Below are 16,007 nucleotides of genomic sequence, written 5' to 3' on the forward strand. Positions count from 1 at the left end.
GTGCATCGAAGGGGGAATACACTCTTAAGAGTTTTATTCCAACTGTGTTAGCTAAAATATGAAGCATGAGCAACATACACCAGCTAACTAGCTTTTCCCTGCTGTCAAGCCCAAGAACTGTGTTCATGTCTTCACAATATTAAGATTTCACCTTATTTTACATGCAGATTGACACCAAAGCAAGAAAACTGAAGCAAGAGAGTGCATGGCAATTTCCTGTAACACCTGAGACTTCAATAGATGAGCATTTTGAAAACAGAAACCTTTGTTTATGTATGTGTGACTAAAAAATTGAATTAGAGGCTTCACAGGCCAGCAGAATAACCTAACTGCATATGTCACAGTTCTATAAATGGTCACTGGGCATTCTACAAGGTGAATATTTTTGCATCAGACAAGCCTCTGCAGGATTGGCTCACTTTGCCTGCTTCATTCCACACTTACTTCAGCATGTGTAAATAGACCATCAAGACTGTAGAGAAGAATAACAATACAGCCAGAATTTGTATTCATAATAATTTAAGATCATGTTCTACAAGGAAACAGAGAAAGAAACCACACTGACCGCTCTGGAAATAAACTGATTTTCTCGCCATGTTATAAGCATGTTCTATATGAGGAGGGTAAAGCAGAAAACGAGAGAAATGCAGCATTTTCATTCAAATCCAGTGCCTAGTGAGGACTATGCTGAGCACCACTCAGAGACATGACCATCTCAGCACCATCCCAAGACACAGGGAGAGATTCCCATACTGTAAAGGGCAATTGGTCATTCTGCCACTGGGCTTAGTGCAGTGAGGCTTTACTTTTGGCTCTTATCTGGATTCCTTTAGTCTACACAGACAATTTAGAAGAAGAGGCATCAAGAGCTATAGGTTTAAAAAGCAGCAAAACAGTAACAGCAAGCTTGAAAAGGCTCTAGGTTTCACTGTCTAAGACATTTACTTATCTATTTGCATTTCAAAAAGCAGAAATTCAAAATAATATAGTGATTCTAAGTTTAAGCTTCTATTTCTTTTTTTTTTTTGTGTTTTGTTTTAATGCTGGTGTATTCACTACATCATTCAGAGTTATTGGGACTTTAGTGCTCATTAGTTATACAGCAGCTTGTTCATTGTTATCATACAAATCTGTAATTTGGCTAACATGTGTCATACACATAGCCAATACAAACACCATGTATGCAGAAGATTGTAAAGTGCAGGGTAGAAGTAGGGTTTAGTAAGCCTCGAGTGGGAATGCAGGATGCAAATCTTGGTCCTTCACAGAAAGGGAGATGAAATCAAACCAGAACAGGCACAGAGAAGAGCCACTATGGCAACAGGAAGAACAGAAAGTTTACCTTATGGCAGGAGACAAAGAACTTGGCCTGCTACACCTAGAAAAACAAAAGCTGAAAGGGGATAGGAGTGCTGTCTGCAATACTTTGTTGGAGGAACAAATCTCCAGAAGGGGAAAAACTGTTAAACAAAAGGCCAGCCTTGGCATGAGAATGAGGTGATTTAGACAGCCAAAGAATACATTTTACTGGATATCAGAATATGGCTCCTAGTCATTTAGACCAATTGGATTCTGTAACAGCTTTCCAACAGGCATAGTGGGGACTAGAAATCCAACTGCTTTTCAAATGTAGCTCAGATAATTTACAAAATGGGACTATATGATGCCTGTGATTGCAGGCAAAGGACTTGATGACCTACTTAATCTGCCTGGTGTAACTGGTTTGACTGCAGTTTAAGTCTGGACTTTAGTTTGAAAGAGAACTCTACCTATATTTTGCCCTGCTCATTAGTCAGGAGATTGCACATCTTAGGATGCACCTGTTCTGCCAGAACACAGAACCTGGGACAAGCAAACAAAAATCAGGATTAACAAATCAGGATGATGGGACAAAAGGAGGCAGATACTGTTCTCTGCTCTGCAGCCATGCCAGAAGGTGATGGGCTCTGAAGGTTATGAAGGTTGGTCTTAAATCCATGCCAATGTTGTGCACCCTGCTTTCATCAGTGTTTACTCATGCAAGAACCCCTTGTGACTGGAAAGGCATAGCTACTGGAAAGCATAAAAAAGAGAAAAAATGTCCTCCATACTTTCTGGGCTGTCAGGAAGTCAGAGGAGCATGAAGGAGACATGAGCACTCCATGGGGTCCATGCAGTTTCTCAAGAACCAGGTGGTCTGATTGCTAAAGCAATGCCTTTCCATCGCCACCATCTCTAAGATAATTCTTTACACTGGAAAAAACACCTGGAACATTCTCATTTGAAGCAGAAGCTTTGTACAGCCTTGGCAAGATGGTTTCAGGTAGGTCCATCTGAATTCCCTCCTGTGCTCTGAGGATACCAGACAAGGGCCTTTGTATAAATTCAAATGAGCATGTGTGAGTTGCCCTCATGTAGCTGCACATTTAGAGCAAAGTGGTTTCAAGAAAGAATACACCCAGCAGTAGCACAGGCTGTAATTTATGGTTTCAGGTCCACTTTCAGTGACAACTAAGATCCATTTGATAAGGAGATCAGTATAGCAATGCTCATATCTTTTTTATTGCTATCTTCTCTATGGAAAAAATACCAGCACTGGAATTCACAGGACAGGGAAATTGGCAGATGTCTTCAGTAACATCTTCAGCCCAGGAATTGCCAGATCTAGGCAATCTCAGGCCTTAGGTACTATTCATCTCACAAACAGCTGTGTTTGACTCTTAGCTCAGATGCAAGATATGGACCCCTTCTACCTTCTCTCCATTACCTTGCAAGTCAGTTTCCACATCTTTAAAATGTGGGTAATTATATTTATTTTCTTTTTCCCTTCATGTGACATGGCCATTTAATTATAAACTATCTGGAACAAAGTCTGCTTATCCACATGCCTACCACCAAATACAACAGGGGCCCTCACTGGATGGATGTGGCCTACAAGATCCTAAAAGAAATTGTCATTAGTGATATTGCACTGTCTCCTGCTTCAAATAAAGGACATTCAACAATAGAACTAAGGGGCTTTTCTCCTAAGACATATAGTGATATTCTTAACTACACCAGAAACATGCTTATAGGGTGGCGTGGATTGTTTGTCTCGGGTTTTAGGGAGTGAACAGATGTAACAATTTTCTATAATTTGGTTTAGTGCAGATGCTGAAATGGGGCATTCACAATAAAATATATGCAGTATATGTAATTTCAGCTGGATCCTCTGGTGTTTTAAAGTAAAAATGTGTACCTGCAAGCTGTTTTATGGTTTCTCAGTCATAATTATCTCTGTTACACAGACTGCTACAACTACAACTCTTTCTTCATGTGCAAGCTTTTTAACAATGTCTTGACAATTCTGTGAATTTTGCAAGGCATGGTATTTTCCTTTTGCTTTGCTCAGAAGCCTGTTAAATTGTTTAATTTTTCTTTGCAGTAAATTTATGAAGTAATCAAATCAAAGAAGGTAGCAGCAGATAATCTATATGAGAGGCTCTTGCACAAGACTGAAAAAAAGATCAGTTTAAGAATCTCAAAGTCTAGATAATTAACACATTAACAACTTGAGCTGCTAGTATCTTGTTTGACAATAGAAAAGAAGTATTCATCTACTGCAATTGCATTATTATATTATGACTGGAAGGAGCCTGGAAATGAAGGTTAAAATTCTTAACAGCTGCTGCCTGGTGCCTGCATGCACTTGAAAGAGTCTGTTGTGCTGCCTGTGGCATTTCTCAAGGGATGTGGGAGCTGATGAATGACAGAGATGCTAATGCTAAAGTACCAGATATTTATTACATCAATACCAAAGAGTAGCCTTTACTAGGTACAATAATTAGGCTGAAGGTCCTCAAAATCCCTTGCTAATCACTACATCAGCTGACCTGACAGACAGGAGGGCAGATGCTTCCTTTGCCTTTCAGTATTCTATACATACCATTAGGGTTCCACTGGTCTTCTCCTCCCAGCACGAACAAGAAGTTTTCCACCTCCACGACACAGTGATGGGCACTGTTGTATGGCATAACTGCAAGCAAAGCAAGAATTCTTGTCAGCTCAGGACATGGATTTTATCAAATATTTCCCCTTTACCAACTGCATGAAATAATACGAGAACGAGACATCCCAGGCATGTGTGAACACTGACTTAGCAGCGGACAAAGCAAGTTATTATTAAACTTATGCAATTCAATTTTGCAAATAATTAAGGAAAAAATCAGGAATTCTGGTCCCCCAGTGCCCCATCATCTGCCCAAGAACCGTACACGCTGACCTAAAAAGAACTTGTAAAAAGGGGTGAAGTTGCATGATATTTCCAGAAAATAAGCAGATGCTAGGAAGCCTAGCATGCTAGAAAACATTAAAAAAACCTCAGACCAGCTTTGTTCTGCTGGTAATGTTTCCACAAGAAGAGTCAGTATGTTCAGTAGCTTTCTATTACACAGCAATGAACAAGCTGCATTTCCATACAGTTTTAAGTTTTTAAATTAAGGTCCTGCTGATTTAATGCCTTTTCCAAATGTATACGCTTAATTTCCTGTACAATGTCATTAGCAGCACAATCACACATCTTCTATTAATCTAATCAGGAAGCCCTTTGTTAACAAAGATCAAAACTGTGGCATTAGGTTTGCAATATCCCTTTTTTAGGGGGGGAGGCATTGTGATTACTATGGACCAGCTACAGATGCAAACATCTATTTCTTAAAATTTACGTTATCCACTGAAAATGCTAAAACACAAAAGCAAGGATTACATGCACATAATACACACATATTGTTGCAGTGTGCCATACCCACTATAATGATATTATATGGAAAATGTAAACTTATACAGCATTAGTCACTATAGCACATAGAGTAGTTTTGGCCCAGTGACACCAGTAGGAAAAATGATGTCCTTGTTCAGCTCATCATATGGGCACCTTAAATCTAGGTGAGGACAAATGGGGAGGTGATGTGCATGTACAGGCAGGGAACTTATTGCTTGACACGGATCAACAGAGCACTTAGGAAACCAGTGCAGTGGGAAATCAATATGACTCAGGGCCAGCTCTTACTTTGTGCTCTTTTGCCAATGCCAAAAGAAAAAAAAAAAAAAAAAGAGGCAGCCTATCTCACACTTGGATTATTTTGGGTGATATATCTCTCATTTCATTTCTTTTATTATCTTTTATTTTTCTCAGAATGCAGCTGTGCAGTATAGCATATGCAAATAATAATAATAAGAAATATGCACAGCTTTGCTATTTAGAACACGTTTTCTTAAAGATCAAGTGGGCTCATTTAAGCTTCTTACTGAAGTTTTTGCCTAGGCAATGATGAATAAATAAGGTATGTTTTTAGTTTCTAGTAAAGGTCGGATATCTTTTTCATAGTCTGTGCTCTTACAAGTCATGTAAGTGAAGCAGTTCTTAAATTAGGCAGCCAGGTACAGTGAAAGTTCATTAATTAAGGTTATTTGTTACTGATTCAATTTATATTAACTGGGAACTAATCTTATACTAGACACTGCAAAAGAATTTATACTACGTAGAGAATCCTACAGTAGAATGAAAGAATGAAGTCTGTTTTTGCAATTTTTGAGATACCATATCATCATCATCTCACTCTTTAGTCTTAGACATTTTCCTGTTTTAAAATCTTCTCTCTCAAAACCACAGACCTTTTCTTGATTTTGTGGATGCTTGCAGTAAATAAGGAATTTGTTCTCCCATGAGAAATTTGCTGCCTTCCTTAGAGATGCTTTTTGGGACTCTTCCTCTCAAGAATAGACTCCCCAGGTTCAGTCCATAAGGGCTTCAAGATTTAAGTAATACAGTGCTCTACTATGGTTTCCAATTAGGTCCAAGCTGGTGGTTGCACTCTCAACCTCTTCTGTTGGTCAGTCTGGAGAGCTCCAGCATTTATAGAAAAAACTGTCTGAAGGCAGCACACATGCATATTTTTCACATTGCATTTTCACTTTTGCAAACATTTGTGTTTATTTATTCACCATATTGACACAAACAGGGTCAGTAGAGGAAGAAATTCTGCTTTAAGCTTTTCTGCTGTTCCCATGCATATAAGGTATGCAATAAGACTCCTGTAATTATTATGATAATTAAACCTTGAAAACTAATGGCTTAATCCTGGCTCCTACTGAAATTGATGGCAACATTCCCACTGATACAGGATTGAGCCCAAATGACCCAAACTACCATCCATAACTCACAGGAAAGCTAAAAGGAAGCTTGCCTTGGAAAGGAGGGTAGTATTTGGCCTTCAGAAAGGTGACTGCAATAAAACACTGCAGACCTTTACTGTGACCTTTGTTTCTCTCAGAGCTTTGGGGAAAACTCTGTTCTTAGTCTCATGAATCTATCCATGGGGCTGAAGGGAGCTGGGCAAAATAGGGAGGATGCAGCAACACTGTGGACACCTAAGAGGGAAGGGACTCTAACTGAGAAATCAACCACCTTGCAGTGTTTCTCCTTGACCCTACAGGGAGTTATACATAGAAATCAAAACTATGTGAATGAACAATTTTTTTTTCCATTATAAAATGTCCCTTGAGACCACAAAAAGCTTGCACTAAAAACCATGATTCTTGTGAACATACACCCAGATAGGACCTAACTTTTCAAAGACAGCAGTCAAAATTACATGCTAAATTCAGTATCTGGTAGAAGCAATCTTCTCAAACTCACTGGGTGTGCCAGGGTGTAACAGGAAGAATTTGGCCCATCACACAGCCTGGCCAGGCAGCTGCTTTCATTAATTTTGTATGAGTCTTTGTCTGCTGTTTGGCTTTAATAGTGTGAAAATCCCATCTTCTCATTTTTTTATTTCAACTCATTGGAACACCTGCCTGCCCCACAAAAAGGGTATTTGAAGAGAAGTTTGTATGCCACGCTCAAACACAGCCCAGCGTGAGTTTTTAGCGTGTCAGTCAGTGAGTTAGAGGGAAAGGGTAAGGAGAAGCTAATCAGGATGAAATGAGATTAAAGGCTGTCTAATTTTACAGCAACTGTGATCCATCAGCCACTGTGAAAGTGACAGTGGAAATGAATGATGGAGACAGACAGGTGGGGCTGTACATTTCACTGATTTATCCTCAAATGCACTGGGCCTTATTTTATTGAGTGAACATGACCGCATTTATCATGACTGTCATCTAAACCCACTTCCCTCCATTTAAAAAGGTCACTTTACTAGGAGGGAGTAGGATAGAGGCACTTTCAAAACAGATTTAAAATTTAATAACACATGTTTATAAAACCCTGTGCAAAAATTCTTACCTTTATTAAAGACTGATTTAAAAAGGCAAAAACACTGTTAAAAAGAGAAGATAAAAAAATCCATGGTCATCTGAGAAACCTGCCAAGGTGATAGGTGCCAAGGAAATATGTGAGATAGACAGATGTAAATAGAGTAGTTGGAGTGGGCAGAAACTACCTCTCCTAAGTCCCTGCCCCTCAGACACATTTCCCAAAGCTCAGGATGCCCATACTTTCCTGCACCAAGAGCACAAACAAGTCCAAGCAGCCCTCCTGAAGACAGCACTCCCACCAGCCTCCTTCCCATGCATTTGATGTATGTAGGCTTGGTAAGGTGGAAGATAATTTCTTAGGCACATGTAACATGCAAAGCTGTCTAGGTCAAAACCAAATGGAAGATGAATGATCTGGAAGGCAGTGGAGTCCAAGACTGCAGTGATGTTTGCTAAGAAATACTTCTTACACAACCACCAGTGACATTGTGCAGGGGTGGCACTCAGTTGTTCTTCAGATATGGATGTAGGTGGAAGACACAGCAGCACTGCATATCAGAATAGATATCTCGAAAAGGAATTCCTCACATATGCCAAAGTTCAGCTAATAAAAAATACCAGACAATGTTCTGGGACCTACTTTCAAAATCAGAGACTACAGGTTATAGCCAAATGCTCATGAAATCAAACCTCTCAATTATGAAGCCTGTGAGATGCAATGATGCATCAAAGGCACCTCTGTGATACACCCCATGCACTTAACAAGCAACAATGTGTGCTCCTTGTCTTACCCAGTTTTGCTTAGTTTCTGCCAATTATTGCACTTTCAGGAAACAGCATCTGGTTGCTCTCCATAAATTAATCAAAAGGTCATCAGTTCCTCCTCCTCCTTACACTTTCCCCTGTCTGTTGTTGCTTCAACACTGACTACCAGGGAAGAAGGCAAAACTGGAATAGCACTTCTCAAGACAGAAGGAGAATGTGCTCTGGCCCCAAGAGATCTGAAATCTGTGATACAGGCTGTAGCCATTACCCTGCTCTGCTAAAAATTCCTTTCAGAAATTCTACTTGATTCCTCTACTGAAAAACAAAAAACAACAAAACAAAACAAACAAAAACCAACCCCCAAAAACCCAACCCATACATTTTTCACTGCCCTAGAGCAGTCAACTGCTTGAGATACAGGAGGTACTGTAATGAAAGCCAAGAAATCTTTTCCTCAGCTACTGCATAGCTTGAGCATAGCCCCTTCAAGACTCAGTCCACACTAGGAAGTCATGCTCAGCATCTCTAATGACCTGTGCAGATGATGCAAGAGAAGAGTGTGTTTCCAGAACAAAGATGTCATTATCACAGGACATATGGATTCAATAATGACCTTCTACAATATTAACAGCCTATCCTGTTGACTACATAATATTCAACTACTGCTTCTTGAAAACTGGTTACTGCCACAGCTCTGAAGAGGGCAGTGCAATGAGAGATGTCTCTTTCCACTACAGAAGGCACCTACAAACTCACTTTAGGAGACTCTGATTTGCTCAGGGCAGAAATGCAATATTCATGCAGACACACAATATTAATTTCATTCCTAAACCTATGGGCAAAATGCTGGGCAGACCACAGCTGGTCCCATTATTTCCTGAGAACAAAATATCAGATACTGTTTCCCTTTCTGTTTCATACATCATTTGTAGAAAGACTACACATTTATTACAGAATGTTACTTGTTATTTCTCACCAAGGAGGTTAGATAAATAAACACTACAATTCCTCTGCGAATTGTTCTCTTAAATAGTTTGTTATTTAATAACTGTGGGGAAAGACTGACCACAGCAAGTATGAAATTCTAGCCTTGGTGAACATGGTAGTAGCTTTGCACTGGCTTTAAAGGCATCAGATATTCATCCACCAGTATTTTCTGCTCAAAAGATAATGAAAGAAAGTTAAGAGGATGATCAACATGGATGGAAAATATCCCTGTTAATATTCCTGGCCAAAATGCATTCTGCCACCTCAAATTCAAGGAAATACACACAACATGTTTTTTTTTTCTGAGCTCATTGGGGGAAGCCAGTCACCATAAGCAGAAAGTCATGATGAAGCACTGTGCCTCAAAGTCACCTTTGAGAGAATACAACTGATACAGCTCTGATCCAGCTGCACCACTGAGAACATCATCAGCTCAGCTGGAAACTTCACCACCTCCTCCTTCCCACACCAGCTTTGTGGCAACTTCATTCAAGCCATCACAAATAGGATGGGCACAGAGCTGCTGAGTTCATCTAGGATACAGTCCATACTTCTACTGAGGCTACAGGATAGCATAAGTGCCAAGAAGGAGTTATCTGAGCAGATCAAAGTCCATTCACAACACAGCGAATGATATTTCATATTAATTACAGTATTTCTCATTGTAAAGATATTTCTTAATTTTTTTTTCCATTCAAATGTCAAGAGTTATTCTCTTATACATTCTCTGGAGTAACACCAGCCAGCCTTTTTCAGAACTTAGGGAGTTTCTTGGTTTAGTTGTTTTAGTGAGCTAGAATTTTCATATGTGAACATCTAAAATAAGACATTTAAATTAATGCTGACACACCAGATCAGGCAAATACAACATCAAGAATAGATGGGATGCTCAGCTCCCTCCTGAGATAAATTGCTTTAAGTTACTTGGATGCAAGTTCTGAGTACAGACCTGTCTTGTTCTATGGGTGAAATTCATTCTATGGCAGAATGTTCTGTTGGGTTTTCAGCAACATATATATTTGGTTGTTTGCATGAACAAATTTTATCCCCACATTTTCAAAGCTGCAAGCATCCATTTGTATTTCATTTGAATAAAGCTGCCTACTTGGATTAACAGTGTTTAAATAAGGTAGATAAATACTGCACTCCTAGCTTAAAAACTGATGTTCCTGTATTAAAAACCTGACACAATCTTCCCCATGAAGTGCATAGAAAACCTATGCAAACTCTGCTGTGCTCCCCTGCTGCTTTCCCCATGGGAATGACGCCGTGCAGTTGAGCTGCTGCTGCAGGTCTGAGAAGCTCATGTAAGTGAATACACCAAAAATCTTGTCACAACTTGGAGCAGAGGTTGCAATGCATGTGGAAGGGTTCAAAGTGACATTTTTTCTTGTTTTATTACTCCCTGCTTACCCACCTACCTGCTGAAGTTTGCCCCTTGCCATCCAGATGCCCCACAGATTTCCACAGACCATTTATTAAGAGACCCTTGTCCACCACCAAGAACTATGCAATGTTACCTCAGTGATGGTTGCTCCCCAGTAGAATATCTTGTGTACCTACTCAGGCCTGGGTTTACAATCACTGATGTGGAGCCCAAAATGTATTCCTGAGAAATGACATCTCGTCACTTCATAACAGTCTCATGATGTGACATTTTGTACAACAAAAGCTTCTCATGGACAAAATGATGAACAGTCCCTGATGGGAGAAAACCACTGCAGAGTTGCTAGAAAGCTCTGGAAAGAAATACTGTTTTTTCCCACTGGGGGCTTTCAGATTCTCCAAGATGTCAGCTCAAGGACATGCATTCCCTTCTCCAATAGTGCCACAGGGCAGAAAACCGTAGCCAGGAATGGTGTGTTAATGCCCAACTGCTTGTGACCAGCTGTAGTCATTTATGGCCCAATTTCTACCTGACCTTGAGATGCACACATTCTCCTGGTCTCCTTCACCTCAACCTCCCAAACTCAGGACAATCACAGCCCCTCCTTGTGTTTCCCTGGCTGGATCCTGTTGATGCTCCTTAGGGATTCATGTCTTTAAAGGCATTCATCACATGCAGCAGTATCTTACTTGGCCCCCACCGCCCCAAAACCCATCTTCCAGAATCTTCTCAGTCTCACTACTTCCTATGCTGCTCTCAGCTCTTGACAGACACACTATTTTAGAGTTATTCAGGGTTTTGTTTCTTCCCACTAACTCTCAAAGTCATTCCAGGGAAAGAAGAATGTGATTTTCCATTTGGAAAACTCTACATGGAGGAAGGATATACCCATATTTTGCCCTATTAAAAAAGCAGCTTCGATACACCTAAGTTCATTCATAACAGACAAAATGGAATTCATTGCTAAAATCCACTGCTACAGATTTTTCAAGTTTTCATTTTAAATGAAAGTGTGTTTGAAAATGAAAGGTTTTGTTTACAAGAAAGTCCAGCTTATACCTAAAGCACCTGGACCTAAAGCAGAAGATGGTGGAAGGATCTGTCCTACCACCTGCAAAAAAAATCTTGCTTTTCCAGAAGATATATACTTCATATGAGCATCTGAAGAAAAACCTGAAACTCCAACATGCCTAACTTTCAGCATGCCCAATCCCAACATACAAGAGCAGGACTGTCCACATAGTAGCTAGACAAATACAAATAAAGAAAGAAGCACAGGAATTGAACCACAAAAATTAGGTAACACCAAAGACTGGTTTCTCCAACAGAAATGAAGCAGAAATGTTTCTCTCCTAGACCTCTCTCCACAGCTGAGCTCCTAAGGAAGAGAGAGACAGACCCACAGAAAATTTTCAAATTCAGGGCAGGAAATTACCTAGGCAGCAAAACCACATGCTTAGATAAAATTTGCACAGATTTACTTTGTAAATCTATACACAGAAGACAAAAGCAGAATGAATAGCTGAAAAAAAAATCCATTAATAGATGTGGACTACATTTATGTGAATTTTCTTCTGCTTTGTATGAAAACAGTATTGTTTAATATTTTCATTAAAAAACAGCTATGAAAAATGTGTAGTGAAGCCTACTCATAACAATCTGAAAAATTCACTGCATGTAAGTGCTCATACCCCTGTGTTCTCAAAAACCTTTTGTGGATTTTGAAAGCATCCAGTCAGGAAAAAAGACGGAAAACCACATTTCTCAAAACTGAATACCAAGCTGAGTATCGTAGCACAAGTAACTGCTATTTAAATCAAGAGGTGTCAAAATTCATGGGCTGAACCACGTTCACACAGAATCACAAATAATTCACAAATCACACACTAGTGCATGGTCATGGACTGCTGACAAACAGGATGAAAGGTCATGTAAATTCAAATCACTTGCCATGCTGGCACTGCCGGATTCAACACAGACAACAGACTGAAGTAAAGCTGTTGTGATCAACCCCAAAGACCTGCATATTTTATAATATAATAATATATTTAATGCAAGTATCCTCAAATTGCTTGTATCTTTTGTTGAAGATATTTATTTTGCAAAGAGAATTGTTCAGGAAGGTACAATTTTCAGTTAGTTAGGTGAAGGAAAGTGAGGACTGAAACACAGTCTGCATAAATGAAACTGGGACTCGCTGTGCTAGTAAACATGGCTTAGACCAGGTTCTGGTGGAGAGTGAATTGAAGAAGGGAATGAAAGTGAAAAGGGAAGGAATGGGTCAGGACAGGTTAGAGGGGTCACAGCAAAAGTACCAGGACTGAAGGAAGAGATAGTAAAATCTGCAAACACAACAGAACATACTGATCCAGAACTCTAAGCCCTACAGTCTTCACATTCCTCTGCTGTCAGCACGTCTGGGTAGAACCCAGTCATGTTTACACCTCCTGATTCCCAGGAGAACCTTGTTCCTGAAGGTCCAGTGCCATGCACACCAGCGGTCTGTGGAAATTGCCACTGCAAAAAACACTGCAGCCTCTCCTTGTCTCATATCCATCACTCTTTGTGATGGCCCATGCACGCATGAAGCCAAGAAATAAACAATTGAGAAACCACATTATTTTTTAAGGTGCATTGAATTTAAACCTGATCTGTTCCCCACTATGCTTCCCTGCCAGGCCACACAAATTGGAGTGAGCAGGAGTGCAGGTCATGAGAAGAAGGGAAGGACTGATGAATTAGAAGAGCACCAATTTGGATCAGCTTGTAATGGTTGTGAAACTACAACCTCAGCACATGTAACACCAAACCACTGCAATGGGTTTAACCCAGGGCTGCTGTGGCCCTGTCCATCTTACAGCCCAGGCAATCCAGGCACTTCTCATGCTAGCACAGTCTCCCCTCAGAGCCCCCCAGTGAGTCCTTTCAAAGCAAGAATCTAGCAGAAAAATGATCCTGAAAAGAAGAAAGTATATTTTCATATTAATTTAAACCGTTTTGTTTGTTTGTTTGTTTTTCCCCTTCAGCTACCCCTTTCTCCTGTTCTGAGAACACTAATTATCTGTGAGAGGCTGATTTGATCCCTGTGCCCGATACACAGGATGCTCTGTGCTCACTGCTGTAACAGAGGTAGGTGGGAGAGGCCATCTGGAAAGCAAGATCTGAGGGGTCTTGAAATGGGCACCCCAAAATAAAGAATATATTTCACTTTAATCACATTGCACCTCTGTTCCTCATCTGCAAAATGGGAATAATGATAGACCATGCTCCTCACAAAGAGAGTGGTACAAGCATACCAAAATGAATATCCATGTAGCAATTGGCCTGTTGTTGTGAAGTCTGTGAACTAAACCTTGTGAAAGAATTCTGTCTTCTGAAGGATATTTCAGAAGCATGTGACAGACAGGATCTACTTGCTGAACACCAGAGGAGAAATGCTGTGAGCAGAAATTCAGCACAGTCCCCTTTGTGCACTGACGTGTGACAAAGAATAGTGTGTGATATCACTGGAGATTTTATCTTAGTGCTTATGCAAACAGAGGCCAAATTAAGGCTGCAGAGGCAGCTTAATTCTCACATTTCTTAACTCCAGAGGGCTTAGTATCGCTGTCTAACACTTCCCAAGCTGGGTGCAGTCCCTGCTGTGTGATTCCCCCGGGTCTGACAGGCAGCTCACACCTCCAGCTGCTCCAGGCTCACCCCACAGGTGTCGGGGAATCCGAAGCCTGCACGAAGCCATGGCTGGAGCTGCAGGAGCCCTGCTCCTCCTCCTCTTCCTCCTCCTGCCGCATTTCCTTCCCTCCCGCAGTGAGAGGCTGAGCCGCTAGATGGGGTGCGCTGCGCCGGCTCCCCCCGGCCCGGCAGAGGCGCTTCCAGCATCTTTCGGCTTCAGGCTTTGCAGCCAACCAAAAAACAAAAGAGGTGAAACGCAGCGCAGAAAAAAGGCACAGCCAGCTTCCTCCCAGGCAGTTAACTTCTGCTTGCTCCTCGTGTTCGGCGTGAAAGGGAAGAAATCAAACGGAGCGCACGAAGCCCCGGGAGTGCTCGGAGCATCAATCCTGGCGGGGCTGAGCCCCGCTGCCTGCAATGGGCACGGCAGGTGCTCAGGCTCTGGCACTGCTATCACTCATACCTGCTTTGCCTCGTCTTGTCTCAGCCCCTCGAAGCCAGACTGCTCAAGGATCACCCAGCCATTCCTCTGGCAGTCCACACACATCTGCTTCTCTACTCCGGGAGCCAGTCCCGGTGAAATACAGCAGGCACAGCTCCCGTCCCTAGCAAAGCTCCCCCTCTCTCTCCTAATAATGATCTGGAAGCTGGGTAAAAACAGCATGCACGCTTTCAGCAAAGCGTGTGCTCCCTCAGTACAGAGTAAGGAAGAGGAAAGAGGACGTGAGGAAGCTGTGACACAGAAAGATAACTACAGAATTAAAGAGGAAAAAGAATCCTTTCTGAAAGAGTCAGTCCTTTCCAATGGAAAACCAGTGCTTTACTCAGTCAGTCCCCAAGTGAACTGCATAATGGTGGCCAGATTACAGCTCTTTTCTCATCTTCCTGAATGAAGAATGACCTCTCGGGGAAGGCATGATGAAGCTGAAGCATGTCTAGTCTATTCAGGAAAGAGTGAAGGGACTTAATTTACCTGCATTTCCACTGCTGCTGAACTGTGCCTTCTCTCACTCTTCCCCAGCAGCTTACAAGAATTGTCCCTCTAAAAGAACCATCCATTCCAATAATACTTGTATTAAACCTGTCTATAAAATACAACCAAACACTCCCTCCCAACACCCAGCTTCTTCCAGCTTCCCACAAAAAAAAAAATCCCAGATCCCCTGCACAGTACCCTCTCATAACCTAGCCCAGCCTTGTAAACTCCTACAGACTCCTCCTCCATGGCCAAGAGAAGGAGAGCAAAAAGCCAAGATGATTTTGGAGTCAGTCTTTTCTTTTCCTTGTATGGTATGAATGGGGAAAGTCCTCCTGCTCAGCAGAGGAGCAGCTGCTGGGGATGCTCCTAACACAGGGCAGCAGTACAGGCAGGGGTAACCACACCCTCTGTTCTCCTCTTTACCCCAGCAATGGAACAACTTGAATTTTGCAGGCTGCCACAGATAATTCTACACAGACTGATTTCCCTGCAAGTGTCTCAAAAAGCCCCTTGAAAGACTCACATGCAGAGGTACACCCAAGTGGCAGTGCAGCACTTGAATTTGGCAGGATTGCACTTGAGTTGTGAACTGGGAGAGGAGCACAGGCAGACAGATATATATGCCTGCCCAACAGTGTGTCCTGTCACCTACCCTGCAGGTGAAAACTCAATTTCACTTTCATTCCCAATGAATATGGACTTCCACAAAGAGAAGCAGATGTAAAAAATGTGGCAGAAAAAGAAACACAAAGGAAATAAAATAATAAAGTACATTTGAGCTGTTGTTTTTTTAATTCATTGCAAAAATGCTGATAAAATGTGCAGTGCATCACTCCTAGACATTAATGCAGACTGATCCTGCCTAAGGAGTTTGCAGTCTTTATATAAATTAATAGACAGAATATAATCCAAAGTGCTGTGCATTTGATCATATATATTAATATGGAGACTGCTGATCCACATCTGGCTAAAATAAATGTGTTTTTACACAAATTAGGCTAC

At 41.2% G+C, this 16,007-nt stretch overlaps 1 protein-coding gene across 1 annotated transcript in view; it reads right to left on the reverse strand.

Annotated features, from left to right (window-relative positions):
• Positions 1-16,007, reverse strand: part of KLHL14 (kelch like family member 14) — a 56,456-nt gene that overhangs the window by 10,699 nt on the left and 29,750 nt on the right. The window contains exon 3 of the mRNA XM_079302832.1: positions 3,905-3,994. Within this exon, the coding sequence (XP_079158958.1) occupies positions 3,905-3,994 (90 nt within the window). The remainder of the gene's footprint in view (positions 1-3,904; positions 3,995-16,007) is intronic.

This window comes from Erithacus rubecula (assembly GCF_903797595.1).
Source record: "Erithacus rubecula genome assembly, chromosome: 3".
In the NCBI taxonomy this organism is placed as follows: domain Eukaryota; kingdom Metazoa; phylum Chordata; class Aves; order Passeriformes; family Muscicapidae; genus Erithacus; species Erithacus rubecula.